This window comes from Mustela putorius, unplaced genomic scaffold (assembly GCF_011764305.1).
Source record: "Mustela putorius furo isolate JIRA1106 unplaced genomic scaffold, ASM1176430v1.1 tig00000487_pilon_pilon_pilon, whole genome shotgun sequence".
NCBI classification, from domain to species: domain Eukaryota; kingdom Metazoa; phylum Chordata; class Mammalia; order Carnivora; family Mustelidae; genus Mustela; species Mustela putorius.
In genome coordinates, this window is record NW_025421399.1 from 8,558,294 (window position 1) to 8,586,255 (window position 27,962).

General features: G+C 44.4%; 1 protein-coding gene across 2 annotated transcripts in view; it reads right to left on the bottom strand.

Annotated features, from left to right (window-relative positions):
* The window catches only part of PRKCA (protein kinase C alpha), a 391,832-nt gene extending 372,322 nt beyond the window's left edge, over positions 1-19,510 (bottom strand). The window contains exons 1-2 of one of the 2 annotated variants that reach the window (XM_045080929.1): positions 19,253-19,510; positions 16,245-16,276 (exon numbers count right to left, since the gene is read on the bottom strand). In XM_045080929.1, coding sequence (XP_044936864.1) covers positions 16,245-16,276; positions 19,253-19,425 — 205 coding nt within the window. In that variant the 5' untranslated portion in view covers positions 19,426-19,510. The remainder of the gene's footprint in view (positions 1-16,244; positions 16,277-19,252) is intronic. The other variant, XM_004749112.2, reaches the window with a different exon arrangement.
* Positions 19,511-27,962: the final 8,452 nt, after the last annotated feature.

The window sequence follows — 27,962 nt, forward strand, 5'->3', positions numbered from 1 at the left end:
TGTTTTTAAATAAGCTGATTATCAAAAGTAAGATGAAAGGATCACATCACTTTCAGCCAATCTCTCCTTTATCAAATTTTAGAATACCAAGAATTCACAGATACTGATAAACTAGAGCCCTATCAAATAGAAACCCGAAATAGGACATCTGGTAAACACCCAAAAAAAAAAAAAAAAAAAAAAAAAAAAAAAAAAAAAAAGCACACACCTCCAATTCTAAGAGAAACCAAGTTTGTGATGACCAGATTGCATCCGACTCTGGGTAAGTTCAACATAATTGAGCTCAGCAGTTCAAAAAGATGGGCAGAGCAGGCATACAGCAAACCTAATTACAAAGTTTCCCTACCTCGGATAAGGACAGAAAAGAGGACACTCCTAGAAAGTAAAATGGTAGGATTGAATTAATCTTTTATATCAAATATAAACTCATTCCCTGTATCTTTGAAACCTCAATTTAATGTTTGCCAGGCTTGACTGCTCTTGTTTTATATCCTCCTCTCCCACCAGAATATAGGACAGGAAATTAAAGAGCATAGTCTTACAAATAGATTTTCTACATTTTAATGTGAGTGATGGGTGTGGGGGGTGGGCATGGGGAGACAACATCTGGATCCAAGTTGTTAAAAAAGAAAAACAGGTAATGTTTTTAAAAGAATGTAAATGCATGAAGAATTTACCTTTCCAAAGCCACTTTTTTTGGATAAAAGATCACAAAAATCCATTTTTGATTAAAGAAAAAGGAATCCTTAATTACAGTCTATATTCAAGCACTAACCTAACCTAGTAGCTTAGTTGTAGAATTCAGGCAACACCACCTCTGCCCCTAATCCATAAAATAACCAATCTTCATTTCTTTACAAAGATTAAAGAAGAAAGCTGTGTGAAGTGCTTAACACCCAACTATACGCAAAGGCCATATGCAATAGATTTTAGCTACTGTTACTCTCAGCAGTTAGCACAGTGCCTGGTAGAGAACATGCACGAGAATATATTAGATTTATGGTAACCAACCACAGATGGAAGTCTTCAGGACACAACATCAACCATAAAACTGAACACTTAGGGGCACCTGGGTGGCTCAGTGAGTTAAGCCTCTGCCTTCAGCCCAGGTCATGATCCCAGGGTCCTGGGATCGAGCCCCACGTAGGGCTCTCTGTTCAGCAGAGAGCCTGCTTCCCTTCCTCTCTCTCTACCTGCCTCTCTGCCTACTTGTGATCTCTGTCTGTCAAATAAATAAATAAAATCTTAAAAAAAAAACAACTGAACACTTAAGGCCAGTTTTTTTTTTTTTTTTTAAAGGAGGAGAGGTTTAAGGAGATAGTAATGGAGATTATTTTAAAGGTCAAATTTGCACAAATAGAATCTGTGCCTGCAAAAGCATGCAGTCTTATAAACTCAAAGTAATCCTAGGGTTCTGTCTAGCTCAAAGGATTGTAAGCAAGCTTTCCAAAAAAAAAAAAAAAAATCACAACTATCCACCCCATACGGCTTTTCTCCTCTCCCTTAACTCTGTTCAATTTCAGGAACATTGCTTCCTGATCTACTGCTTCCAGCTTGATTTCTTCTCTGATGCATTTCTCAAGAGTTTTGTATGCCCACTACTGCCAACCTCTGCTCAGGTTAGGATCCCACTACTTCAGCCTTCATGATGCGTCCCACAAAGTCAAAAACAAAGGTGTGCTCCTAATATTGCCTCTACAGATTAGGAGAAAGGGGGACTCCAGAGTGATTACTTGGGCCAAAGAACTCTGCAAAGGCCACAAAAAATCAAAACAATACGAATGCCAGATTTCAACTCTTAAGAAGTTCACATACATAGAACAGTAAAAATCATTGGCTTATCCAGGTCAGAAGTCAGAAAACCCTAACATTTTACATGCTAATCAAAACAGCATCAAAGAATTGAACCGGGCTTTTTTATTTCCCTCCATCCTAAACCAACCAACTCCATTCCTGCTTAAGACTAATTCCAGGCAACCAAGGATTTGTTTTGCATGAAACTTTCAATACTTCATTGATATTTTTTAAGTTCAGTACCATAGGATTATTTTTCGCAGATGCGGTCTTTATATGGAAGAAGTGAAAAACAATGAGCAGCGAGATGATCAAGCCCTCCCATCTTCCTCATCCTCAAGAGATCAACAGCTTGGGAGGGCACCGGGAGAACACCCGGCCTAGGGACGACAAGTTTGCTGGTCTTCCACGTCAATTTCAATCAACTGATATTCAAGGCTACTTGGGGTACAGAGTTGAGGATTCTGAAACTGAAAGAGAACCGTGATTACTGTTCTCTGCCACAACCCCTGGCAAGAAGGTTCCATATTCGCTACCCCCCAACCCCCCTTAGAGAGGCCAACTCCCTCACTATGAAGAGGACAGGGGCTGAAACCAGAATCAAACCCCAGATTACCTAGTTTCTAGCCTAGCACTTCCTATGTGATTTTTTTGTACTTCTGTGTTTTTTATAGAAGTATCCTTCAGATCTCTAAGTCACGCTTACCTAGTTAAATTTTATTTTTATTTAATTTCTTTTTAAAGATTTTATTTGAGACACAGCAAGCACATGATGGGGGGAGACGGAGGGGGAGAGGGACAACCAGACTCCTCGCTGAGCAGGGAGTCCCACACAGGGCTCGAGCCCAGGACTCTGAGATCATTACCTGAGCTGAAGTCAGATGCTTAACGGACTGAGTCACCCAGGTGCCCCTCTCCTAGTTAAATTTTAAATTCCTGAGTGAACAGGCCCTCTAATTCTTATGAAAACCCGCTTCGTCCATATCAGCAGCTAGTGCACGCTTCTGTACACAGCAAGTCCTGCAGTAGATGACCAGCTGCTTCTTTGGATAGGACACACCACCCTCCCCTCTCATGTGCTTATTCTCTTTGCCCCTCAATGGTCCAGTGCACAAAAATAATTCGGAAGTGCCAATATTGATCTTGTGTTGGAAATCAAGACCAAGAACTAGCAGAACAAGGACCATGGGTGAGGTTCAGGCAGGTAAATAGCTACTTAACAATTAGCAATTCTTTCCACCGCCACCAAGAGACACCCACACGCACACATGCCTCTCACCCACAGCACTTGGTAAGCACCAACATCTGCACAGAGGTAAAATGAACCCCATACATTTGGAAAGACCTGACCGCCGAGTTTCCCACATGTAGCATGCAGGTGTTTCCATGTTGTATGCTGTATGCCGCAAAAATGTAACAAGCCAATTTGACTACACGAACAGTCCTCCATTTGGGATACTTTGATAGGAAAAAACACTGGTGTTCCTTCCACATTAATATACGTGTGACCAACATGCCCATGGTTATAATGGCATCTTAAACCATGACCCAGACTGAACCTGAGTCCAACCAAACCTCTGTACCCAGGTGCCATTTGGCTGAAAACAGAGGAACGTGGTATGCTACACAACAAGCATCAGAATCAATGAAAATTTGGACCAGGGGGAGCTCCACAGGTCCAAAGAACCAAGTACTCCCGGATACAGCATAAGGGAAATATTTGTAAAATGTGAACACTGAGACAAGCCAGTGAGATCTATGGAAACCCCCTGTATCATTTTTTACCTTTCCTAGGTCTAAAAGAAATTCAGAATAACCGTTTGAAGAGAGAAAAGAAGAAAAGAAAAAAAAAAAAAAAAAAACAACCACCAATTTCTTCCAAAGGTTTAAGAAGGAGCTTGATGAGAAAGAACCCCAGTTAGAGCCAGGGGCATTTTAATCACTCACAGAGAAGATGTGGTTGGTGTCTCAGGAACAAGTCCCCAGCCACTGCCCCACCCTAGATTCAAAGTTTTTTTTCCCAGAAAACTGAGCAATATTTGAAAAGGCAGGCTATCATCCAGAGCAGGCAGTAACCTCCTTAAAGCAGGAACAAAGGAGCAGTCACGAAGGGGGCACAGAAGCTTCCTACCCTCAACACTTAAGTCCTACCAAAATTTTTCAAAATTATTCATACACATTAAGTCAGCAGTGGTATTTTTTCCACTTAGAAATTCTTAATTTTGAACACGGCTCAAAGACTCAGCAATAAAGATGTCCAAGAATATTGCAGGGAAATTCACCAAGGGGAGGGGGGAGAGAGCCATCATTCTGGGCTCATTTTTAAAGGAACTTAGAAATCTAGGACACGGAGACAAATTTTCCGAGGAAAGATTACAAGACTTATGTCATTTGGATTTAGATAGAAAATAAATTTTGAGAGAGGTATGCATAAACAAACCTATCATCAGATCTGTCATTTTGTATATTTTGTGTTTCTATTACCGTCTCTCTATTTCCAAGGTCAAAACCTCAAATCAACACCACTGGAACTATTAAATAAAGGTATGACTTCTGTATTTGGCTATTCTCCTGCCCTGAAATAAATTCTAAGGGAGGAATGTTTTTTTTTTGTAATTAACATTTTTTAAAGATTTTATTTGACAGGAGGAGAGTATGTGTGTACACAAGGGGAGCGGCAGGCAGAGGGAGATGCAGGCTCCCCACAAAGCAGGAAGTCCGACATGGGGCTCAATCCCAGGACTCTGGGATCATGACGAGCCAAAGGCAGACCCTTAACCAGCTGAGTCACCCAGTCACCCGGGGTGGAGTTACTTTTACTACAGAAGGCAAAACCAAGTAAACTCAATGGTTACATTTAGTCACTCTTCACATCTTGTTTCGGGGCCTCCTAAAAAGATGTGCATTTGCAAATTAACCAGGTACTAACTGATCTGTGCATATATATTTCTGGTAGTATATATATAAAATGCAAAAATCAGCTCTGGTGTAATATTTCAGCATAAGATTAACAGTAGACTAAGGAACATAGGGCTGTAGGCTGTTCCCAAAGAATCAAGCATTAAAACTGGAAAGACAAAAGTCAAAGAAAAATATGTAATTTCAAGTCGTCGTCTCCTTTGCTCACGGATTCCCATCCAACACAATATCAAGGTCTTATTCCCAGACTGGCCATCTACACCATAAAAGATAAACGTATAATCCTTAACAAAACTCCTAGACTTTAGAGCAAGATGCATATTCATGTCTAGAAGGCATAGTCATTTTTCAAATAGAAGGAATCTAGTGCCTACTTTGTGGATTCCTGTTTTTTGGGGTTTTTTAAAATACAGATTATTGGATGAGCACCTATGCTTACTGGCAAGAGCACTTAAGAGTCAAGGCTACAGAGTACAAAGGTTTATGAGCTACTGAGCAGCAGGAAGGTAACACTGGATGGAAGTTGGGGCTAGAGATTAAGGTGGTCAGAAATGTGCAGTTACATCAAGTCACTTAGATTCTGCTGGCCAATTCCACAGCTATAAATTCAAGGACCTCAACTACATAGTCTCCATAGTCCTTTCTTGCTTTAGAATTCTAAAAACATGGGGCACCTGGCTGGCTCAGTCCGTAGAGCATGCAAATCTTGATCTTGGAGTTGTAGGTTCAAATCCCATGTTGGGTGTAGAGATTACGTAATAAAACTCCAAGAACGTGGCTCTTCCTGATCCTGTAACTATAAAACTCACCAAGGAGGACAATGAAGGGGCAGATTTAGATGTACAGTAATTCAGATTATTAACCTACATTTAAACACAAGCATGTTTTTATCAGCTAACATGTAACTTAAGCAATATCAAATCCAATGCTTTCTTAATTCTTTTTTTTTTTTTTAAGATTTATTTATTTGACAGAGAGAGAGATCACAAGTAGGGAGAGAGACAGGCAGAGAGCAGGAAAAGCAGGCTCCCTGCTAAGCAGAGAGCCCGATGTGGGACTCAATCCCAAGACCCTGTGATCATGACCTGAGCTGAAGGCAGAGGCTTAACCCACTGAACCACCCAGGCCCACTGCTTTCTTAATTCTAAGACTAAAATTTTGCCCATCTCACATGAACATGTTCTACCATTTAAGTTAAATATCCCAAGAAAGTCTCCAGATAGTTGTAGGCTGTTAGGACAGAATACACAAAATATTGAATTTAAAATAAAAGGGATACACAAGAAATGCAAACAAGGACCAAAAAGGTAACAATGCATTACAAAATTTTGAGATAAAACTTGAGCCTTCGTTAGTTCTGGACCAACGAGAGTCAGCCAAAAGCACCCTGTTCTCAATCTTATCCAAGTTATCACAAATATTTTATTTTTCCCTGTGCTTGTGCTTTCAGTCATTGAGAGCATTAATATAATGAGAGGTAGAACAGAAAGTTTCATAAACCCAGAGCCTCACAGAACAAGTTACCGCTGATCTATGCCATCCCCATTCATCTTAATTATTCTTCTACCACGTTATATTAGATTCACTTTAGACTACTATAGCAAATCTTAATCAGACGAACTACTTCAGCTCCTGCCTGATAATTAATCTTCATAAAATACAATTTTGCAAGTTAATTTGCATCTCACGAGCACAGACTCCCCTGTTATGGTGTTACGGTGCTTGATGGTACAATTAAGCAAAATGGGAAAATAAAGACCATGCATCTCAACTTTTACCCCTAAACCTGCATTTAGACCTAAATCAAAATCAGTCCTGCATGCTTCTGAACTGCTTAATTCCCTGGATTTTTTAAAGGCACGCATACGGTAGAGAGAAATTTTAAGAAGAATGAAGTTTTCCATCTTAATGAGTCATTTGGATTGAAAAAAGTAATGTGAAACTAAACAAAAGTCAACTTAATGATCAAACTTAGCATGTGAAAAAGTTAGATTTATTAAGATTTTGAAATCAGGCAAATGACTCATAACATGATCATTGTTTTGTGATTCACCTATCGGATGTTAAACACCCATGCATGGCTTATGATTACAAAGTGCACCCAAGAAAACACTTTGTAATAAGATGAAACTAGATTCTGAACTATTCGCTACACTGTAAGTAGTTAATGACCAAGGTGCAGTATCTAAGATTTTTTGTGTAATCTCCCATTGTCATGTTTGAAGAATTATAGTTGCATGCACTCATTCAAAAGTAAAGTACATTAAGCTCGTTTACTGCCTTAAGACCAACCCAAACGGAAGCTAACAAAAGCCTTTACAAGCACATGCCTAGCTTTCTTGAATCAATGAGAGTTTTACTCCAATTACAACAAACGGCATCACAAATCATACTTTGTTAGCTAATTTAGGCAAAGGAAGAATGAATGAAAGAGACAACAGGGATTGGCTACTTGTCAGTACAGCTTCAGACAGTAAACAACTACTGCCCATGAAATACAGATGTTTACTAAATCCGCCTGGTCTCCAAGGCACCAGAGCATGGACCAGCGGCATGACTTCCCTCAGCCCCCACGTCTGCTCCTACAGAGCGGGAAGGACAATGCCACCTCCCCACCAGGCGGGAGTGTCTTGTAAGCACAGATCAGCACAGGAGCAGTAGTACATGCGTTTTTCTTTAGCAGGTCTGAACCCACACGAAAATCCATCTTCAGTTCCAAACCACAGTGCTCTGCAGCCTTCACAAAGGTTTCTAATCAGGTTACAACAATCTCTAGAGTTTAGCACCATGGAGAGAAGGAACAACCACCGGCGATGAGCCGGAACTTCTGACAATACGCAGTTTTTAAAACCGATTTTAAATACGCTAGTTCTTATTCCCCTTGTTAACGTGTATGAACAAATCTAGTCTCCGTATCTCACACGGTCATATTAATTCCCATGCTGTCACACTTGACCTCCAACAGGATGCGGTCATCAGTGGAACCAGCTTCATAAGAGAGAGACCCTTGGAATGGTGTCAAAGCCGGGCACCTTCTAAAGTTACTTTCTAAGGTCCAATACAATTTTTCACGTGGGGGATACAATGCTTTACTCTCCGGTACTGCCCCCCTTCTTCTGCAAACTAAGAACCACGTAAAAAGAGACCAAAGCCTATGCTGGCCCAGAAGCAGTCGGTGGAGGAAAGCATGTAGTTCTACACAAATCTGTGGAATCTGTTTTTCTGCTGGGGGTCGGCACTGGCAACATCCCGAATAGTATGCCCCCCCACCCCCCAAGCCCATGGCCCATCCTGGCCTACGCTCCTCCCCGCACGTGAGTCCCTTCCATTCCCTCCTCTTCTCTTTCCCCAGTTATTTCCTTTCTGTTAGAAAACCTTCCCCAGGGGCCTCTGGGTGGCTCAGTGGGTTAAAGCCTCTGCTTTCGGCTCAGGTCATGGTCTCAGGGTCCTGGGATCAAGCCCGGAGTCAGGCTCTCTGCTCAGCAGGGTGTCTACTTCCTCCTCTCTCTCTGCCTGCCTCTCTGACTACTTGTGATCTCTGCCTGTCAAATAAATAAATTAAATCTTTAAAACAAAACAAAACCTTCCCCATCTCTTCAAAGGAACTTCTCTGTATCCTCCAAGCCCAAATGGAAAGCTACTTCCTAATGAGCCCAGAAAACCTCTCCCGGCCCCCAAATGCTTCAACAACCCCTATTTCATTTGGACTTCTATTTCAAGGTTTTTTTCATCCAGTGTTTCCCTCTGCTCTGATGCCAGGGGCTCTGACCCATGCCCAGCAGCGTCTGGCATGATATACAGAGGTCCACACATCTGGCATTATCTCCCACTATGAGCAGTAAGCACAGTGTTAGAGTAGAACAATGCTTCATCCTTCCACACCTCCATAGTCAAGTTCGTGGCACAAACCTAACAAAAACAGTAGGAGCTATGAAGCAAAACACTTGGGTTCACAGCGTAGAGTCTGGACCCATACCACCTGGGTTCGAAGCCCCGCTCTAACGTTTTGTGACCTGGGACAAGCTCTACGCTTCTATGCCTCAGTGTTTGTTTCCTGGTCTGTAAAATGGAGGTAACACTGCTCACCTTTTCAAAATTGTGATGATCAAAGGCATTAATGAAAAGTGCTCAGAACGGTGCCTAAGAGCAAGCATTCCGTGGGTGACCATTTCAAATGCAGGAAAGTCCACAACATGGGCTACTGTGCAAGAACTTCTGTATATACCATAAAAGTCGAAGCATCGATTATTCTATTGGTGAAACCATGGGAGTCAAATCGTCCCCAGGAAATAATTTCGTTCAGCTTAGCTGTTAAATACTCTTCTCTTACCCCATTTCTCTTACAAGTTTGCCCAAGTTGTATCTAAAATTTATAAACAATTTCATGTCCCTGTATTTCCACCCTTGTGTCATAACTACCTTTTGGAGTTAGCTTAGATAATACAGATGGACCCTGTATTTCCCAAAATGCCAAAACTAAAGAGGTATAGAGGTTGAGGGGTAGGGAACCACAGCCAAGTGAAGGCATTCGAGATTAACTCCCCTCCTGCTAGTCTTACTTTGTGAACCTGCTCTTAATTCTGATCTTGTGCTGACAATTAATCAAATCATTCCCCTCCATTACATTTTTGATAGAAATCTATTTCCAGAAGCCATTTTCCCCTTTGTATAATTTAATAGAGGGCTTTAATGTAGCCACAGTAATGTCATCTAGATTTGACTGAATGCCACAGCAATCCTGAAGTGTACCCCTCCCTCCCCAGCCTGAAAAGTCTAACCTAAGGTTTCACAGTTTAGTAGAAAACAAGACCTGAAATAAAGGGTTTGTCATGGAAATTCTGACAGGAGGACAGCGAAGCCTTAATTCTGTCACCAAGAAATGTTTCCATGTTTTCCTTTGTGGCATCATTCTTTCCTCTAATACAAATCCAGGCTTTGTAAGTACCGCAAAAGTTTCCATTTGGCTCTGAAAAATGTTTTCTGCAGAACCGTTTGAATTGGGAGCCCTGCTCCACCCTGCCGGCCTGGTAGTTCAGCACACGCACTTCGGAGAAGGGGATAGGAGCCTGGGCTTCGTGGGATGCTCCCGGGATGAATGCGTGCAAAATGTCAGTGCTCCTACACGTCTGGAATCTTGCAGCATTTACCGTTCATTGTCCCTCTCCGTAGAGGGAGATTTTTTTTTTTTAAGAATTTATTTATTGATTTGACGGAGATCACAAGCAGGCAGAGAGGCAGGCAGAGAGAGAGAGGAGGAAGCAGGCGAGAGCCCGATGTGGGGCTCGATCCCAGGACCCTGGGATCATGACCTGAGCCAAAGGCAGAGGCTTTAACCCACTGAGCCACCCAGGTGCCCCTGTAGAGGGAGATCTATTTAAAGTGACTAAGTCAGTTCTAACAGTTCTGCTTGGGTGTTTCTATTGCCACGCTCATGCGGCCCTTCTCACATCAAGACACAGAAACCTTTCAGGTACATGAAGTTTAAAAATACCAGGATCAATAAAGTTGAGCTACTACTCCCTCTGAAGCATGGTCATCTGCTTTTGGCGGTTAGCCATCTCGAAGCAAAACAGAACATTTAAAGGACTGTACCAAGTACCTGTGTGGTGGAGCTGGTTTTAATTTTTCACCCTGTACCCAAGACCTTTCCCCGCTCAGGCTATGGTCCATAATAGGCTCTTGCTACATTTGTAGTGGTAAGATTCATTATGGATGCCTGGATATATCCCTAAAGACAGGAGGCACACTGAGTGCTTTATCCCTCTTAGGTTTAGCATTGCCCAGAACTTATAGATACAAAATAGCATTTTCTGTTCTTTATTTTGAATAGAGATGCTTAGCCTCAGAAAATACTTTTCCTTAAGTCACTCAAGATCTATCCTAGTTGACAGAACTGTGAACTATAAACTAGATTTTTAAAAATGGTATGCAGGCAGAAGTCACTATGATCCTTCTGGCTATGGACTTTCATATCATATCTCTCCTTTTATATAATCACACACCCAACAAATATTTATACAGTCTCTACCAAGCGTCAGGCACTGCGTTAAACCCGGGAGATGGAAATAAGTCTCACTCCTTGTTCTCAAGGCTGGCAGAGACGACAGACAATATGGGGTAAAGGGTCCTGGTAGAAGCAGAGCATCCAGAATAGCGAGGAGTATGGAAAAGGTCAGAACTAAACTTTAGGCTAAGACTTACAGGTGAAACAGGTGGTAGCATGGAAAAAATATATATATATACATATATGTATATATATACATATATATATATATATATTTAATTTGAACAGGACACTTTCCAGGAAACTGCAATTTATTTGCAACAACTGGTGGGTGGAAAGCAGGAAAGCATCTTTAGATGAGTCTGAAAAAGCAAAACAGACTTGAAATGTCCTGGTCAGGAGCTAGACTTCACTTTGACGGGGAAACTCTGCAATGAATGCTATTTTGAAAACAATCCTTTGATGGAAAACGAGGGAGCAAGCTAAGCGTTCATGGACCTAAAAACTTGGGTCTGAATAACATTATTTAGGAGAGTGAGACACTCAGAGCATAGTAAAATCATTTCATCATAAAATTAAAGCAGGAACTCCCGCGTTAGATTCACCCGCAAAAGTCTTAGGATTCCTACTGCTTAGAAAGAGGAACCACCCCTCCATAGGCTACAGCATCCGATTCTGGCAGGGGGTGTGTAAGTAAAACAGAATGCTTGCACTTAACACACTAAGTGAAAGTAGCAATTCGGAAAGCCATAAATGAGAAATTGTTTCCAAACAAGGATGGAGCACCAAACGTGGATCCCGGGCAGATCTGGCCGTAGGTCCCCGCTTCTACCAAGTATTTGTGTGTTTTTGCAAAGGCAGAAAGTGTTGGAAGCAAAAGCAGTTCCAAGTGGCCATCTCCACCACGCTTCTGTTTTAGGTATTCCTGAACAATTTCATCTTTGGAGTGGAAATAATACTTTGATCGGACCTCAGTGCAAAACTGCCAGAATTTCCAATTACACCTTTCCGTGGATTGGTGTTCCCGGAATTGCACTGATGACCCCGGGAGCTCACTTATCGCTCGCCCCGCTTCCAGTCTGAGGAGTAACCAGCGAGAAATGGGGTGCTGAGATGCTAACCCCAGGTCTGAAGATGGAAACTCCTGGCGTCAACTGTAAAAATCAGTGGATTGTTGCTAGTTTAGGAGGGCTGATCCAGGACGGAAGGACAAGTCTGTTAAAGGCATTCTATTTACCCAGACTTCAGCCCCCCTTCTATCTCCTGGCACTTGGTGTCCACTCTGTTTGGCTCCCAGCATCCTATAAGCATCCCATAAGCTGTGATAACTAGACAACCTTTTGTGAAAAGCTGCCAATATGCATCCCCTCTGTTAAAGGTGATCCTCCCTTAAATCAGCCTGGTTTTCTGGAATTCCTTTGCTTACACAGCCATGAGGGGGAGGGCAGAGGAACTTCTTTTCCCCCCTCAAACATCAACTTTCATTTTTTAAAAAATGATTTATTTGACAGACAGAGATCACAAGTAGGCAGAGAGGCAGGCAGAGAGAGGGGAGGAAGCAGGCTCCCTGGCGAGCAGAGAGCCCCATGCAGGGCTCGATCCCAGGACCCTGAGACCATGACCTGAGCTGAAGGCAGAGGGTTTAACCCGCTGAGCCACCCAGGTGCCCCAATCAACTTTTATCCTTATAGAAGGGATAAGAAACACCATACCGTTCATGTGAGCTGATAGAAAGATCTACCCTGAAACATGCCTTCAGAATGGACTGTCAAAGGCTGAGGGAAACCATTTAACCCCTAACTGCTGGAAAACAGCTTCAGTTGGAGTCACAGGTTAAATACAATATTTGGGGTGTGCTTAGAGAAAAGGCTCCAGGTTCAGAACGGATTCAGAGCAGCATCCTGAAGTCACAAGTATGCATTTGATTCCCTGCAGACCCTCCACCCCCAACAAACATCCAGTGTTGATCATTCTGAGCCACAGTCCTCCCTTGATCATGGTCATAGGTGGGAATGGATTCTGATGTGGTCTCTAGGGTGTCCTAAAGATTCTAGCTTGGTTGTTCATTCTGATTTGTGACATTAAAGAATAGGGGGAAAAGCAGGAAAAACATGCTAAGATGAATCAGATCTATCAGGCTAGGTAAGTTACTTGGCACATCAAATAAGCAGGGCACATTTGGAGGCTGTTTCTATCACTGAAATTTGAGAAGTGTGCCAGTCCTGTTGGGGGCGGGGGGCAGGATCAAGTTGGCTCCTTCCCTTTTCCAGTGGTGAAAGTAATAGATAAGACCATTTTGGTTCCACTGCCCCAGAAGAAGACAAGACTCGAGCAGCGTGGCAGGTGGCTGTGCTTCCCAGGACAAGAGTTTTTGGAAATCCCGGCCACACAAGACTACAGACAGGAGACAGACCTTCCAGGCTGGAATCTCAACCTCATCAATGACCAGGCTGGGGGGGAGGGGGGCTGCTCTCGGCTAGACTTGCAAGAGGAAATGAGCTCTGAGTAGATCAAGCAAACCAGGAGAAAGCAAAGCCAAACAAAAATCAAAAGGCAAATTCTGTCCTCGGGGCTATTTCAGATCTACAAAGGGACGAGCTCGTCTGCAGCTCTACAAATCTTAAGAGAATTAATTCATGGCTTCTGGATCTGCTCTGTACTCCTCTTTGCTCTCCCCGGTGTTGATGGCCCCTGATTTCAGTATTTGGGGCAGTAAATGTTCCCAGTGGGACCCTCCTGGGTGACCTGCCCAGGTAATACCCACTTTTTCAGGGCTGCCCACCCAGACTGCAGTCTAAAGGACAGAGTGTCCATGAAGTACAATCCTAGAGATCTTCAGAAAAGTTTCCCTGCTTCCGCTCAGACTGCATCTCGGGGAAGGGAAGAAGCAGGGGGGGGAATCTTTATGTGCTTATAAAAGGCTGTCTACATAGCACAGATCAGAAACCCAGTTTTGAAGGATGACACCTCCCATCTTGAGTCAATGTTAAGAACTGGAAGACTCCGTGAAGTAACGACTATTTTAAAAGCCAGCTCCCATGAGGCGGTGACTCATTTGGAGCATACGCGCCTCTCTAAAGTATACTTAGCTGCAGATACCGCGTCTGAGCAAAGGGACATACTACACACCGGGAGCTAGAAGTTGCCGCCTCCATCGGGTGAGAAAACAGATAAGGAGGAAGAGAGTCACCCCCAGCTACCATCTCCAGAGGGTATGTTGCCAAAAGCACAGGATGAGAAGGAGATACTCCCTTGAAGAATGGGACTATCAAAGAGAGTAGGAAAGATTTTAAGTTGGAGAACATTAAGAGAAAATAAGTATATTCTAACTTAAATGTAATCTAAAATGGTCAGATGTTAGGGGCGCCTACGTGGCTCAGTAGGTCAAGGGCCCAACTCTTGGTCTCAGCCAGGTCTTGATCTCAGGGTTGTGAGTTCAAGCCCCATGTTGGGCTCCATGTTGGGCATGGAGCCAACTTCAAAATGGCCAGATGTTAGTACTTTGGAGAATGCTACAATGGAAGTGTTAGGTAACTGTATACTTGTGCAATTAGAAAGCACTGTCCTGAGCTAACATCCAGAAGTTATAAGATATCCGCATGGGCTTACTCGAAGTCAAATACAGAGGACACATGCTAAACAAAATGTGGCAAGCAGATAGCAGGATACAAATAGGTTGTATATGAAATAGTTTATGATTTAAGACTTGTAGATGCAGTATAGAAACTCATGTAAGGAGACCTCTGGTTTACTTCTTCAAACAACAGTGCATAAAGTACATCGTCACTGCTGTATTTTGTTTAGTTTATCAAAACTAAATTTTAAGAATTAAAGGCAATTCAGGGATGGATATCCACCATATATGGGGGGGGCACCAAATCGCAGGATTTAAAATTTTGATCTCTTAAAGCTATGAGTGAATGGATAACTTAAAAAGAACTTACCCTGAGGAAGAGAGAAGGGGATAGAATTTCACTTTTTACTTTATGGGAGTTATGCCAACATAAGACTATTAATCTGCTAAGCCACTCAAAAAAGTCCATACAGTCTTGGAGGGGGGGGGTCATGTAGCCCCCCCCCCACCTTGTGTCCCTAATATAGCCACTCTGGTTTCACCAACAAAACGGACTCCAACAAGCAGGTCTAAGAGACCAACCTTATCCTGAAGTCTCAGTATGTAAGAAATGGTACAGTTTAACATGCCCCCTTTCTCCCCAACAAGAATTCTTGTGTTTCCATAGGTCCCCACCCAAATATTACAACAAACAATAGAAGCAAATCACAGTTGCCCAGAACCACACTTTCCACGTTTAAACTTCTTTTTAAAAAAATCACATTTCAAGCCAAGAGCCAAACATTGCCTAATTTAAGTTCAAGTCCACAACTAAGAAATGTGAAGAGCTCCACCTTCCTTTCATCTCTTATAAAGAGGGATGCAACATGCTGTTCTCTTTATTCTTTAAAGGAATAGCTCTTGATCTCCCAATGTTACTGATTTTTATTCAATAGGGGTTTGAAGCACCTGGTGAAGGTAGAATATTACACCATAAAATACCTGCATTGAAAACAGATTAAGAAATTGTAAGAAACAAGTTCACGAATTTGAAGAACTTTAGAAGTTAAACCAACTTGCACAACTTTTGAGTTATAAGTACACAGTGTCTCCCTAATGTGCTTACCATTAAACAGCATTAGGATAATATTTTCCACGTTGAAAAATACACTTCCCACTTGCCCTAATAAACCGACGCCCAGATGGGAAATGTAACCAGAACTAAACAAACATAATATAGTGAGGAGAGCTAAAAGGTACACTAAGACCCTGGGATGCCTTCACAAGGTACAAAGTATTAAGATTAAACAAATAGAGGGAGAGTATAAGAAATGAGATACTTAACGTGTATAAAAAAGGACTACAGATCTAAGGTGGAAATAAATGGATTTCTTTTCAGATGCAATCAGTAGAATGTATACACATTAAAGGTCACGTTCACCCTAAAGGAAAAAACATGCCTGCCAGCACAGCAACCCATTATAATCTAGGTAACTTTAAAATGTGTTAACTTTGTTCTGAACAATAATCAGTAATTAAAAACACAAAATCACTCCAGCGATGTACGGCCTAAGATTAGTTACAATGAGTCCAACCCGATACAGAGGTAAGAGATAAAGAACAAAAAAACGAGCAAGAACAAGAAAAGCCACATAAATACAAAGTGATTCCATTTCTTTTCCTCAACACCCACACAAAGACAGCAGTTTCTGACAAGAATGTTCTTGGCAAAAAATAAAGTTACAGGAAGGATTTTTTTTCAATGAGAAAAAGGCAGCTCCATATGCAGATTACTAGGCGATACGATTTTTTTTTTAACAGCCCAAATTTACAGACCTCATTTTGAAAATATCTAAGCTTTTTTTTTTTTTTTTTTTTTTGGATCACAAAGAAAAGATGACTAGAAATACTGTTCCTGTTTGGAATGCTTATTTCGTGTTGTACTTGAAAATAAAATCCAACGTGGCAGCTTACCTTGGCACTGGAAGCCTTGTTTCCCAAACCCCCTGAAAAACAGAAACAACAAAGTATCTTAACATATTTTGTGTTGTATACCATATTTTAAGCCAATTATGAGACAAAGTATTCAATAGAATAAGGGTTTGTACATGAAAAGCAAAGATTCGATAGCAAAAACACGCCTAGAGTACTGAATAAATTCAACTTTGGGGGGGGAACTCTGTATAGCCTTCAAAGCCTCATTAAATTATTTCAATGTATCAAGGTTCTTTCCAGTTCACACTTTGTTAATGATACTTAAGTTTCCAGACAAGAACATGACTAATATATTCAGTGTTGGTATAATATTCGACAAATAAAGACTTTATGGTTGAAGGAATTGCTTTAATTTTGTCCCTAAAGACAAAATGAAAATCCTTTTTCTCCCTAAACGCAACTAAAAAGTGGCTTCATTTGTTATGAAGGTACTTCAAATAGGTGTCTAGATACTGCCAACAGTACTACCTCACATTAAATTTTGGTTTAAAAGGAGCCAGATTTCACAAAGTATCATTTTTATTGGTTGTATCTGAAGTTAACGATCTAATTTTTTTAGAGCTTCAGTAACATTCAAAGCAAACACAGAAGTTATTTTGTTCTGGTAAATTACTTTAGAAGACTTATTCTCTAAGCAGAGAGCCCTAGCAGGGACATAAAATTGTAAACACTGTTTCAACTATGATGAACCCCATTAAAATTCTTAGTCATGATCTCTTGCTTTACATAGCATTTTAAGTTGACAAAGCACTTCATATATCTTTATAACTTAGTCATTCCCCCAAATACACGTAAGCCCAAACATTTATAGTTTTAAAGTATCAGTATTTTGATATTTAGAACAAACTTGTAAATTAAGGACCTACAGGCACAATGAAAGACAACTGAAGTTAAAACCATTGCTAGATGATCCTGGTATTTTCTCGGAACTTTCAAGTAGTTTCTGGTTAGATGGAGAAGCATTACAGGAATTACTCAGGGAGGAAGCTGACAAGGGGACCTTTATTTTCCACTTCACATTACACCTGACCCGAAGTGCCATAGCAGGTCACTAGGGGCTCAATCCTTTAGAGCAATTGATAGTGGAAAGACCTTGGCTAGCCTGGTTATGTATGTTGCAAGTACCTTTCCTAATTCATCTACTTTCCCCAGAAAGTAGTCCAGAGTCTCGGTGTTCCCTTTTTATGGGATCTCCCAATTGGCATGGGAGGCTGAAGATGTCCCCTTAACTAGATGCAGTAATCTCTTGCCCTGATGCTCCAAGAACTTTTAGCTAGCCTTATCTACAATTACTTTGAGCACAACTGCTTCATGTGCTGACTACAGTGAAAATCATTCGCAGAGGTGGCTGTGCTTTTTGTGAAAACACTTCTGAGATTTTCTAAAAAGGAAAGGGAAATGCCCCTCGTTTAGCATTGTCTGTGGGGGACTCTCCCTTACAGACACTTTCCCCAGGTACTGAATAGCCATCCATAAAGGAAAAGTTAAGCATCATAGCACCTTTGTGGGACCCTTAGAAGTGATTTCCTCCAGATGTGATGGATTCAGAGAATGCCACCCATAAAGGAAAAAATTAAGCTCCTTATGAGCACATCTGCGGGGCTCATGATTTCCCCCCAGGTGTGGTGAACTCAGATGCCATCCATAAAGGAAAAGTTAAGCATCTTATTAGCATCACATTTCTGGACTTTACCCTTGGAGTTGTTTCCTCCGGGTCTGGGGGGGGGGGGGGGACAAGATACATGCCACCGGGAGGGTTAGTGGCACTGTCCCCGGAGTCACCATAGCTCTGACTTGGAGTTTCCCACCTACATTCAGGAAGGCGAGATAGAAAAAGCCCGGGTATCTGCCTACCTGAGGGAAAAGAAAACTCCTTACTGCTCACACTAGAGCACCTGGGGTTCCCTAGAGGTTCAGCTTTAAATTTGGGGGGTATTTTTCGGGGCGGGAGGTGTCACCGATGTTTTGAGAGTAAGAGCCATTAGCTCTCACCGGAAAAGGGTAGATACAGTTCTGCCTAGTTTCGCAGGGTTCAAAGACCCCGGGAGGCCATCCGTTTATCAGTCCCCCCACCCCACCCCAAACCCCTGGACTCACAATACCGGCATTCACCGTAAACTCTGTACCTGAACTCCGACGCCTTACAGTAGTTTCCTTAACTAGGGCCTCTGTCCTCATCTACCGGGCTGCAGGTCTAATCTCGTGTTGACAGGGTCTATTTTAAATGACTCCCTCTGCCCTTCTGCCATTTGCCTGCTCGGTTTTAATTCCCCCTCCCCCACGGCAAGCTTTCAACAGTTTGCTGCCTCTGGGCTCTCCCTGGGCTCACCCAGACGAGTCCGGTCTCCCGCGCCCAGCGGATCCAAGCTACAGTAGGCAAGGACCCAAGGTTGCAGAGGAGTCCAAGCCCGCTGGGAAACAACACCCCCCACCCCCTCCCTCCCCCACGAAGGCGCCCAGCCCGGCTCGCCTGGAACTTGGACCGCGCGGCGCAATCGCCGCCGCTCCCCCGTTACTCCGGGCGTTTCTCCGGGAAACTCTGCCCTTTGGATTCTCTTTCTCGCTCTTCCCTTCGCTCACACCCAGCGAGCGGCGCTCCCCTGTCCGAACAGAAGGGCGGGCGCGCCGGGGAGACGGAGGGGACCCGCGGAGGCGATCGGTGTCGCTGCGGCGCGGGGGCCAGCCTCCCCGCTGCGGCAGGGGGGTGTGTGACCCGGCGCCGACTTCCCCGGGAGTCCTGCCCGCGAGTGTCCCCGGCGCGCGCGCGCCGTTCCGGGCGAGAGTTCGGACTCGGCCGGCTCGCTCTCTCCCAAGTTCCCCGAGTGAGTCGGCCCCCGAGTGGGCGCGCCCGAGCGAGGGTCCCCGGGACGCAGGGACCCGGGCTGGAGAGGGACGGGTCCCCAGCCCCGGGCGCCCCGGGGCGGGGGCGGGGGGTAGGAAGGAGGGGGTCCGGCGGCCGCCGTGCGCCCCGGCCCGCGCGCACCTACCAGATGAAGTCGGTGCAGTGGCTGCAGAAGGTGGGCTGCTTGAAGAAGCGGGCGATGAATTTGTGGTCCTTCACCTCGTGCACGTTCTTCTGCCTCAGCGCCCCTTTGCGGGCGAAGCGGTTGGCCACGTCCTGAGACGCCGTGGAGTCGTTGGCCGGGAAAACGTCAGCCATGGTCCCCCCAACCACCTCTTGCCTCCGCCGGGGAGCGGCAGCAGCCGGGGAGGACCGGGGGGGGGGGGGCGGCGGGGGCGGGCGGGGGAGGGGCGGCGGGGCGGCGGGCGACCCCGGGCGGGGGGCCGGGGGCGCGGGCCGGCGGTCGCGGCGGCGGCGGCGGCGGCCGGGGAGAGTCGGGCCGGAGCGGGCGCGGGAGCCGGAGCCGCTCGCGGGCTGGCTGGCTGGCTGGCCCCACGCTCACTGACAGCCCGGCGCCCGGCGCTCGCGCTTCCTACTCTCGGCGGCAGAGGCGGCCCGGAGCGGCGCCGCCCACCGCGCATGCCCGGAGCGCGGGAGCCGCGGGGGCGCGCGCGGGCCCGGGGGCGCGCGCGGGGCGGACGCGGACGCGGGCGCCCGGGGAGTCTGCGCCTCCGCGTTTTGCGCGCGGCCCCGGGAGGGGAGGCGGCGGCCTGGGCCGGGCCCGCCCGATTTGGGGTGCGGAGGAGGACGCTGGGAGGGGCGGGCCGCCCTCCGCCGCCTTTTTCTTTTCCTCCTTTTCCTCCCTCTGCTCCCCGCCCTCCGCTCGCTCTCGTCCTCCTCTTTTTCTTCCGCTTCTCGGGCTCTGCCCGCTGCTCTGCCCGCTGCTCTCCGCCCACTCCCCTGCTCATCCTCCGGCCGCCCTCGCTCCGGCGAGAAGTCCGGCTCTCGGTCCGACCTGCCCCGGAGCTCGCCCTTCCCCACCTTTCCAGGACCCGCCGGTGCTCCCGGCCGCGACGCTCAGGTTTTGCGTCCGTCCAGCTGGCCGTGCCCCGAGAGCTGCCCGCACCCTCAGCCCGCACCCAGCGCGGCTTACACCGGACCGGAGCAAGGGCGTGTTTGTAAATCATCGCTCGCGGACCCTATCGCCTGCCTCTGCGGGGCTGTCTTCACTTGCATCTTGTGTAGGACTCTAGTGGGCACGTGGGGTGGTTAAAGGACCTGCCCTAGTTATTTATCCCGTCGTTACTCGCTGGCGATAGACCGACGACGTTGATGGTCAGCTTTTCTTGATTTTGCAAGTCCAGAGCCTTAATTTAGAAATCATTTTGCATCCCAAACTAATTACCGCAGTACTGGCAGGTGCCGAGTCCAGCCAGAACACTTGTACTACTGAGTAAAACTGCCTGTGAAAGGGTAGCTGTTACGCACCTGCAAAGACGCCCGCGGGGATGTACCAGCTAATCATTTGCTGAATATGTATTAGTTCTGCCTCCAGGACGCTGAAATATGTAAGGGAAACAACCATCCCCCAGCATTTCACTATTGTTTCACCTCATTGCCGGATTCACGAAGTTCACAAAACAACTACACTGAGCTGAAGAACGTCAAGAAAAAGAACACGTTGTTTAATCCTACAAGAAGTTTGGAGGGGAAAAGAAAAGGAAAAAATCTTGGAGGGCACATGTCCTCTTAGAGCGTACCACAAAGATCGCATAGGCTACCATGTTTTAAGATTGCCTAATTGAATGCTTGATTCTAGAAATGTCCTTTATATTTTAGCAAACGTAAGCTGTACTTTGCTAGCCTACTTACAATCTCTTGAGCCAATGTTATTAGTGTTTAAAGAGACTGCACCTGCTTGATACCCTGGTCAGAAATTTCACCAGTGGTGACAGCCCCTCCAGGCCAAGGAGGCAAACAAACAAACAAACAAACAAAGGCAGAGGCAAGGGAAGGAATGAGAAGCAGGCATGTTGGGAAAATAGATCAAATTTTTCACAAAACACTGTAAGCATCATTTCCAAGCCATGATTGTTTATTATTCAATGATCATACAGTCAATAGAGCACAGTAGAATGAAGCCTTCTTTCCTCATAACTGTCTTAAGAGTGGTCCTCACATATGCTATGAAGACAAGATTCTATTTCCCTGAAGCTTTGATGTAAAGGTAGAAGAAAAACATGGCAGAATTGGAGGGTCGGGTTGCTGATACTGGAATCCCTGAGAAAAGTAATAGGGAAGATGAGTTAAGAACCAAATGGCTATGGCAGCAGCATCATCTCCCAGGGGTGGATTAGAATGATCGCAGCAATGGGTAGACCAGATGGAGACAATAGGTTTCTTTGCTTTCAGGTTGTGGCTTTGCTTTCTTGCCTCAGTTATGACTGTTGTTCTTTGTGGGTATAGAGAGAACCAGCTAGAAGTTTGTGGACTGATAACTGGGCTAAACTTCAGCACACAGTTGCCCTCAACTTAGCACAATTGTGGGGGCAAGGGGACAGAGACATACCTGGAGTAGGGTTCCCAAGCAGTGGGAAGGACTGATGGCAATGTGAGCCACAGTTTGCTCCTACAGCCACAGGAGAAGTCTCCTCGGTAGCCCTGAAGTAGAGGGGCTTATGGAAAGGAGGAGAGGGAGTGGTCGATCAGTCCTGGGCATTAGTAATTATTTTAGAGTCAGCTGTTTCATGGAGAAGGTGCAGGAAAGAACAGGGAACGGTAGACTAGATATACAGTCAATCAGAACCCTGCCCTTGCAAAGTAAGCTTCAGACTCTTTAGAGAGGTGCTGCTTAGACCAGCAGGACCCAGAGGCTGGGGGCTGGGATCAAAGTCAGGCCACAGAAGTGGTGATTCCAAACCAGAGTGGTTTCCTTAAAACCAACAACCTTTATGATACAACCTGAAACTTGTTGCTCTATGCGGATCACTAGTCTGTTTTCAAACGGATCAGGCCATTATCAAATTCAGCAATACAAATTGCTCACAGTATACAAAGCTTGATTCTGAGATGTTAGTAGCCGAGATAATTTAAAGACTCGTGTTTTGCTCTATGCACTTAATCCAAGGTTTAGGAGAGCTGAGACAACTCGTGGAATATATAATTACTTAGGCAGTGTTTAGAGTTGGGGTGAATGGCTGGTCTCATGAAACAGGTTTCATGAGAAACCCGGTCTAGCTCGGGAGAGGCTGTTGCTGGTTAAGTTAGGGAGAAAAAAAATATTTCCTAGGGGTTGGTGGGTCAGAAGTCCCATCAGAGGTTAATTCCAGGGCTGCTGGGTATGGTTGTACAAGGAGAAGGATAGGGGCACCTGGGTAGCTCAGGCTGTTAAGCGTCTGCCTTTGGCTCTGCCCCCTGCTCGGGCTCCCTCTCTCTCAATCTGCACTCTCTCTGTCAAATACATAAAGTCTTCTAAGAGGTGGGGTAGGATGGAGGAAGAGTTGGCGTTCACTGTGTCCGCTCTTGTACTTCAGAACATTTCTTCCTAGTTTAAGAAAAAAAGGTAACTTTGAAAAGGTCTGGAAACAAAACACCACAGATTTCTAACAAGATATATTGTATCAAAAGAAGTCCATCGTTCGGTCGTAAGTAGAAGAAGCAGGATATAAAACGATATTCAAAGTAAGATTCCATTTTTTAGTTTTTTAAGATGTTATTATTTATTTATTTGAGAGAGAGAGAGAAAGATTTGGGGGTGGGGGAGGGGAGCAGAGGGAGAAGGAGAGAATACTAAGCAGACCCTGTACCGAGCACAGAGCCTGAAGCGGGTGCTGATGTCACGACTCTGATCTCATGACCTGAGCTGAAATCAAGAATCAGACACTCAACAGACTGAGCCACCCAGGTGGTTCAAGATCCCATGTTTTAAAATTTATTTATTTATTTATTTGACAGAGAGAGAAAGAGAGATCACAAGTGGGCCGAGAGGCGGGGGGGGGGGGGCGGGGAAGCAGGCTCCCCATTGAGCAGAGAGCCCAATGCGTGACTTGATTCCAGGACCCTGGGATCATGTCCTGAGCTGGAGGCAGAGGCTTAACGCACTGAGCCACCCAGATGTCCCCCAAGATCCCATTTTTTAAAAAATGTTTGTATGCTTACATCTATATGAATATAAATATGCTTATGAATGCACACACACATGCATATTTAAAGGTACATATAGCAAAATGTTCGTCCAAGTGACTTTCTCTGGATGGTGGGAATATAGATAGTATTTTGCACTGGAAGAGAAGTCTTTGGCCTACGACTCAGAGTTTGAAAGGACTTTACAAGCCATAATTTGTTCATGTTTTCCTCTAATCACAAAAGAGGCATTTATTATTTTAAACACACGAAGTTTGATTGCCAAAATTTTGTGGTTGTTGCATGGAGTAGAAACCATACCAATCTGAATGTCAAATATCTGAGAAGTCTCTTTTAAACCACTGACCCTTGCCTCTTCCTTAGCCCTAATCCACAACGGGGGTCGATCCTGAATGGGCTACCTAAGGAAGCTTCTTGGTGTCCCGTGTTTGACCTCCCCGCCTTGAAGTGTTTTTCCTCCACTTTCTTCTGGTTTTCTACAGTAACCGTGGCACAAATGAGATGTGGGTTCAAATATTAGCTTCAGCACTTAACTGGTCTGTGCAACTTGAACAAATTAACTTCTCCAAGTCTCTATTTCCCCTTCTAAAAATGGAGATATTCTTAACCTAGGATTTTCTTAAGCATCCAACTAGGTAATGAGTGTAAGTGTTTAATCAATCCTAAAGTTTCATACAAATGCAGGGTAGGATGGTCCTTCTTAGCTCTACCAAGTCTGCATGTTGGAGAAAGAGCGCTGAGAGCTCCCCTCTCTGAAGCTAGTTCTTCCTCCCAAAGGACAAATGTGTTTCCCTCCACTCCCTGTGACTATGGGATGATTCATGGAAGGAAGTAGAAGATTAACATTGCAAACATGCACCATTGCCCCCCATCCTCACCTTTAAATTGTTTTCCGGTGAAGGTCATAGTTCCTGGATTCTCTGAAAATGCTGGTTGAAAGACAACCCAACGGGCGCCTGGGTGGCTCAGTGGGTTAAGCATCTGCCTTCAGCTCAGGTCATGATCTTGGGGTCCTGGGATGGAGCCCTGCATCAGGCTCTCTGCTCAGCAGGCAAGGAGTCTGCTTCCCCCCTCTCTCTGCCTGACTCTCTGCCTACTTGTGATCTCTCTCTCTGTCAAATAAATAAATAAAATATTAAAAAAAAAAAAAGACAACCCAAGCAACTCCCATGACTTCCCATCCACTCTTAATCGAAATTGCAGTGGGTACTTAAGAGTTATCTCACTTTCCCACAGCTGGGGAAAAGTTTCTGCCCACCTAAGTGTGAAAGTGAACTCCATGTACCTATTACCCAGGTTTAATAATATCATCAGTTTGAGACGAATTCTCTTTCACCTATCTCCTACCTCATCTCTTTATCTCTAGGGAATTAAAACCTTGAAACAAAGTAAAACATGCCAAAACTTCAACACCAGGAGGAAACTTTTTGGGTGATGGCTACGTTCATTATTTGTTGGTTCCCCACGATGTTCACGTATCAAAACTCACCAAATTAAACACTTTAAATTTGTGTGCAATTTATTGTAAATCAATTATACCTTAACAAAACCCTTAAATTTTTAAAAGTTAAATAGCTAAGAACACTAAAACAAATTGACAAACCAGAAGAAGACCAGTAGAAAAACCAGTTGGCCCTTCCTCATGGCATTTAGCTGCCCTTTCCCAGGGCACTAACACAAGGCCACTGTGTCCGGTAGGGGACAGTCCACTTTTTTTTTTTTTCCATTCTAGTACACATTGAGCTACAGCCCTATGGCAGGCAGTTTGCTACACCCAGGAATACAGAAAAAGAAGATATGTTCCCTGCCTTCAGGGAACTCAAGAGTCCTTCAACAATAGCCCAAAAGGAGAGACCTTCAGCCCTGGAGTGGAGTGTTATTTGAAGACATACAGTCCAATTACCAAAAAGAAATAAAGTTAAGGGGATCCTGGGTGGCTCAGTCTTTGGGTGTCTGCCTTCGGCTCAGGTCATGATCCCAGGGTCCAGGGATCGAGCCCCATGTCGGGCTCCCCGCTCAGCCCGAAGCCTGCTTCTCCATCTCCCACTTCCCCTGCTTGTGTTCCACCCACCCCAATAAATAAATAAATAATATTTTCTTTTTAAAAAGAAAGTTAAAATTAAAATAATGTAATTTATTTGTTCAAGTGCCTCAAAGGGAATCAGGCAAAAGCCAATTCATAACCAACCTCCAACTAGACTTTTCAACCGCCTTTTTCCCTCTTTCTTCCTTGCCACACTCATGGGGACTTCTCACATTCTCAATAGATTTTCATAAATCCCCTCACCCCCCAGAAATAGTTGTTCCCCTACCCACAGCTCTATAAGCTTTTTTTTTTTTTACTCTCTCTCCTCCCCTTTGTTATTTTTTTATAACCATTATTATAGGCAAAACCTATCTCCACCTCTCCCTTCAGGGCAGGGCCCTCTTCTGTACCTTTTCTCTGATTTTGCATCACCAGAAGTCTAGGATGGGTTTTAAACAGGGTAGGTTAGCGGAGGAGTGAGTTTTAAGGCAGCTGAGCAGAGGGTGAGCTGGCAATGACCAGCTCTGGGGCCATTTGCATGACAATGAAGGCTAGGTCCTGAAATATTAGTATAGTGTCCTATACGTTTGTTATACTTTTGCTATAGTTTGCTATATGTTGCTGCCCTGGTGAGGCCAACAGATACACTCTCTGTCTCTGTGTAACTTACATTCACTTTGTGCTTTGAGTGGGAGAGGGAAGGAAGTCTGGGCACACTTCCACCTGGCAAAATTGAACTCACATATGCTCATTTCCATGTTTGATGACAGTCCTCCTTTAATGCACGTGCATAACCACCTTCAAAACTTTGATCTCGTTTTAGTTTGGATGTTTCGTGTTGCATGCAGTAATGGAGGACAAACAGCACCACTTCCACCAACTGGCAGAGGCCAAGATTCAAACAAAACTTGGAGAAGCAGCTCAGAAGGTATGTCCAACATAGTTTATACAGGTGGATCAGGAAGCGATGTAGAATGCCGGCCTCCTCTGGGGTGGCACTGTTTGGCAAGGTTCAGTGGAGCGGTGAAAGCTTGGTTCTCTTAAATGCACACTAACTACCCTTTTTTTTTTTTTTTTTTAAATACAGACTCTGTGATCTGCAATTGAGTGTGTGTTTGGCATGGCCTTGGAACTAGAATGGTGAGCCCTTGGATTCCCAAAGCCTTGGAGTCCATTCAAATGTTGTTCCAATTTCTGTACAAAGTGTGGCCGGCTCTAACATATAGGAAGAATAAGGGAAATATTTTAAAAGGACACGATTTATTTCATAAATACTGATACAGCACGGATGGCCTGTGTGAGCACCGTTACAGATATTGGGGATGAAGAGTGGACAGAATTGACAGTTTCAGTGGGTAGGTGGGGAGCATCAAAGCTTGTTTGGAGGGGGTTTCAGGGAGAAGGGAAGAAGAGAAATTGAAGTGAGAAATTATAGAACGCTATTGCAAACCAGGGCAAAAGAAGCAGAGAAGGGCAGCTATGTCCCCAGAAGCCAAACTATGGAAAGAGCCCAGATGTCCATCAACAGATGAATAGATAAAGAAGATGTGGTTATATATACGCAATGGAATATTACTCAGCCATCAAAAAAATGAAATCTTGCCATTTGCAACGACATGGATGGACCTAGAGGGTGTTATGGTGAGTGATACAAGTCAGTCAGAGAAAGACAATTATTGTCTCTTCTCACTTATGTATGGAATTTAAGAAACAAAACAGAGGAGCATAGGGGAAGGGAAGGAAAAATAAAACAAGACAAAATCAGAGAGGGAGAAAGACCATCAGAGACTTTTTTTTTATTTTAAAAATTTATTTATTTGACAGAGAGAGAGAGAGAGAGATCACAAGTAGGCAGAGACACAGGTAGAGAGGGGGAAGCAGGCTCCCTGCTGAGCAGAGAGGCCGATGTGGGGCTCCATCCTAGGACCCTGAGATCATGACCTGAGCCAAAGGCAGAGACTTAACCCACTGAGCCACCCAGGTGCCCCCAGAGACTCTTAACCATAGGAAACCAACTGAGGGTTGCTGGAGGAGATGGGGGGGGCATGGAATAACTGGGTGATGGACATTAAGGAGGGCACATGATGTAATGAGTGCTGGGTACTATATAAGACTGATGGATCACTGAACTCTACCTGTGAAACTAATAATATGTGAATTAATTTAATTTAAATTTTAAAAAAGTAGAAGAGGGTGGTCACTGAGCTCTAAATACATCTTTTATGGGCAAATAACATTACATTGGTGTGATAATGGGAACCACCCTGGAGCGGAAACAGTAGATAGATCTGTCAAGTAGGTATATTGACTAAGTACGGTTCATAAGTGTTGGGGAAGAAAAAAAATTTCTCTGCCCACTTAGGTTCATTGTTTGGAGCATGTGAATTAGACCGACAAATGACATATTAACAGGAGAGAAGACCGAGGTTTATTCACATACCTATCCAGAGGCACACAGAAAAATGTCCCTCAAAGGGGTGGTTAGAATTTGGGACCTATCTGACATCTTAATAGAGGTAGGAAGGAGAGAAAAAGGACACATACTCAAAAAACAAATAACTTTTAGAGAGGATAAATGGGCCTTTAGGAGAATAGATGGGAAATGTGGTATTTTGTGACAGTATCTGTTCAGGTGACTTCTTATCCCAGTGATTTCATTGACAATGATAAAAGTTAGGAAACTCCC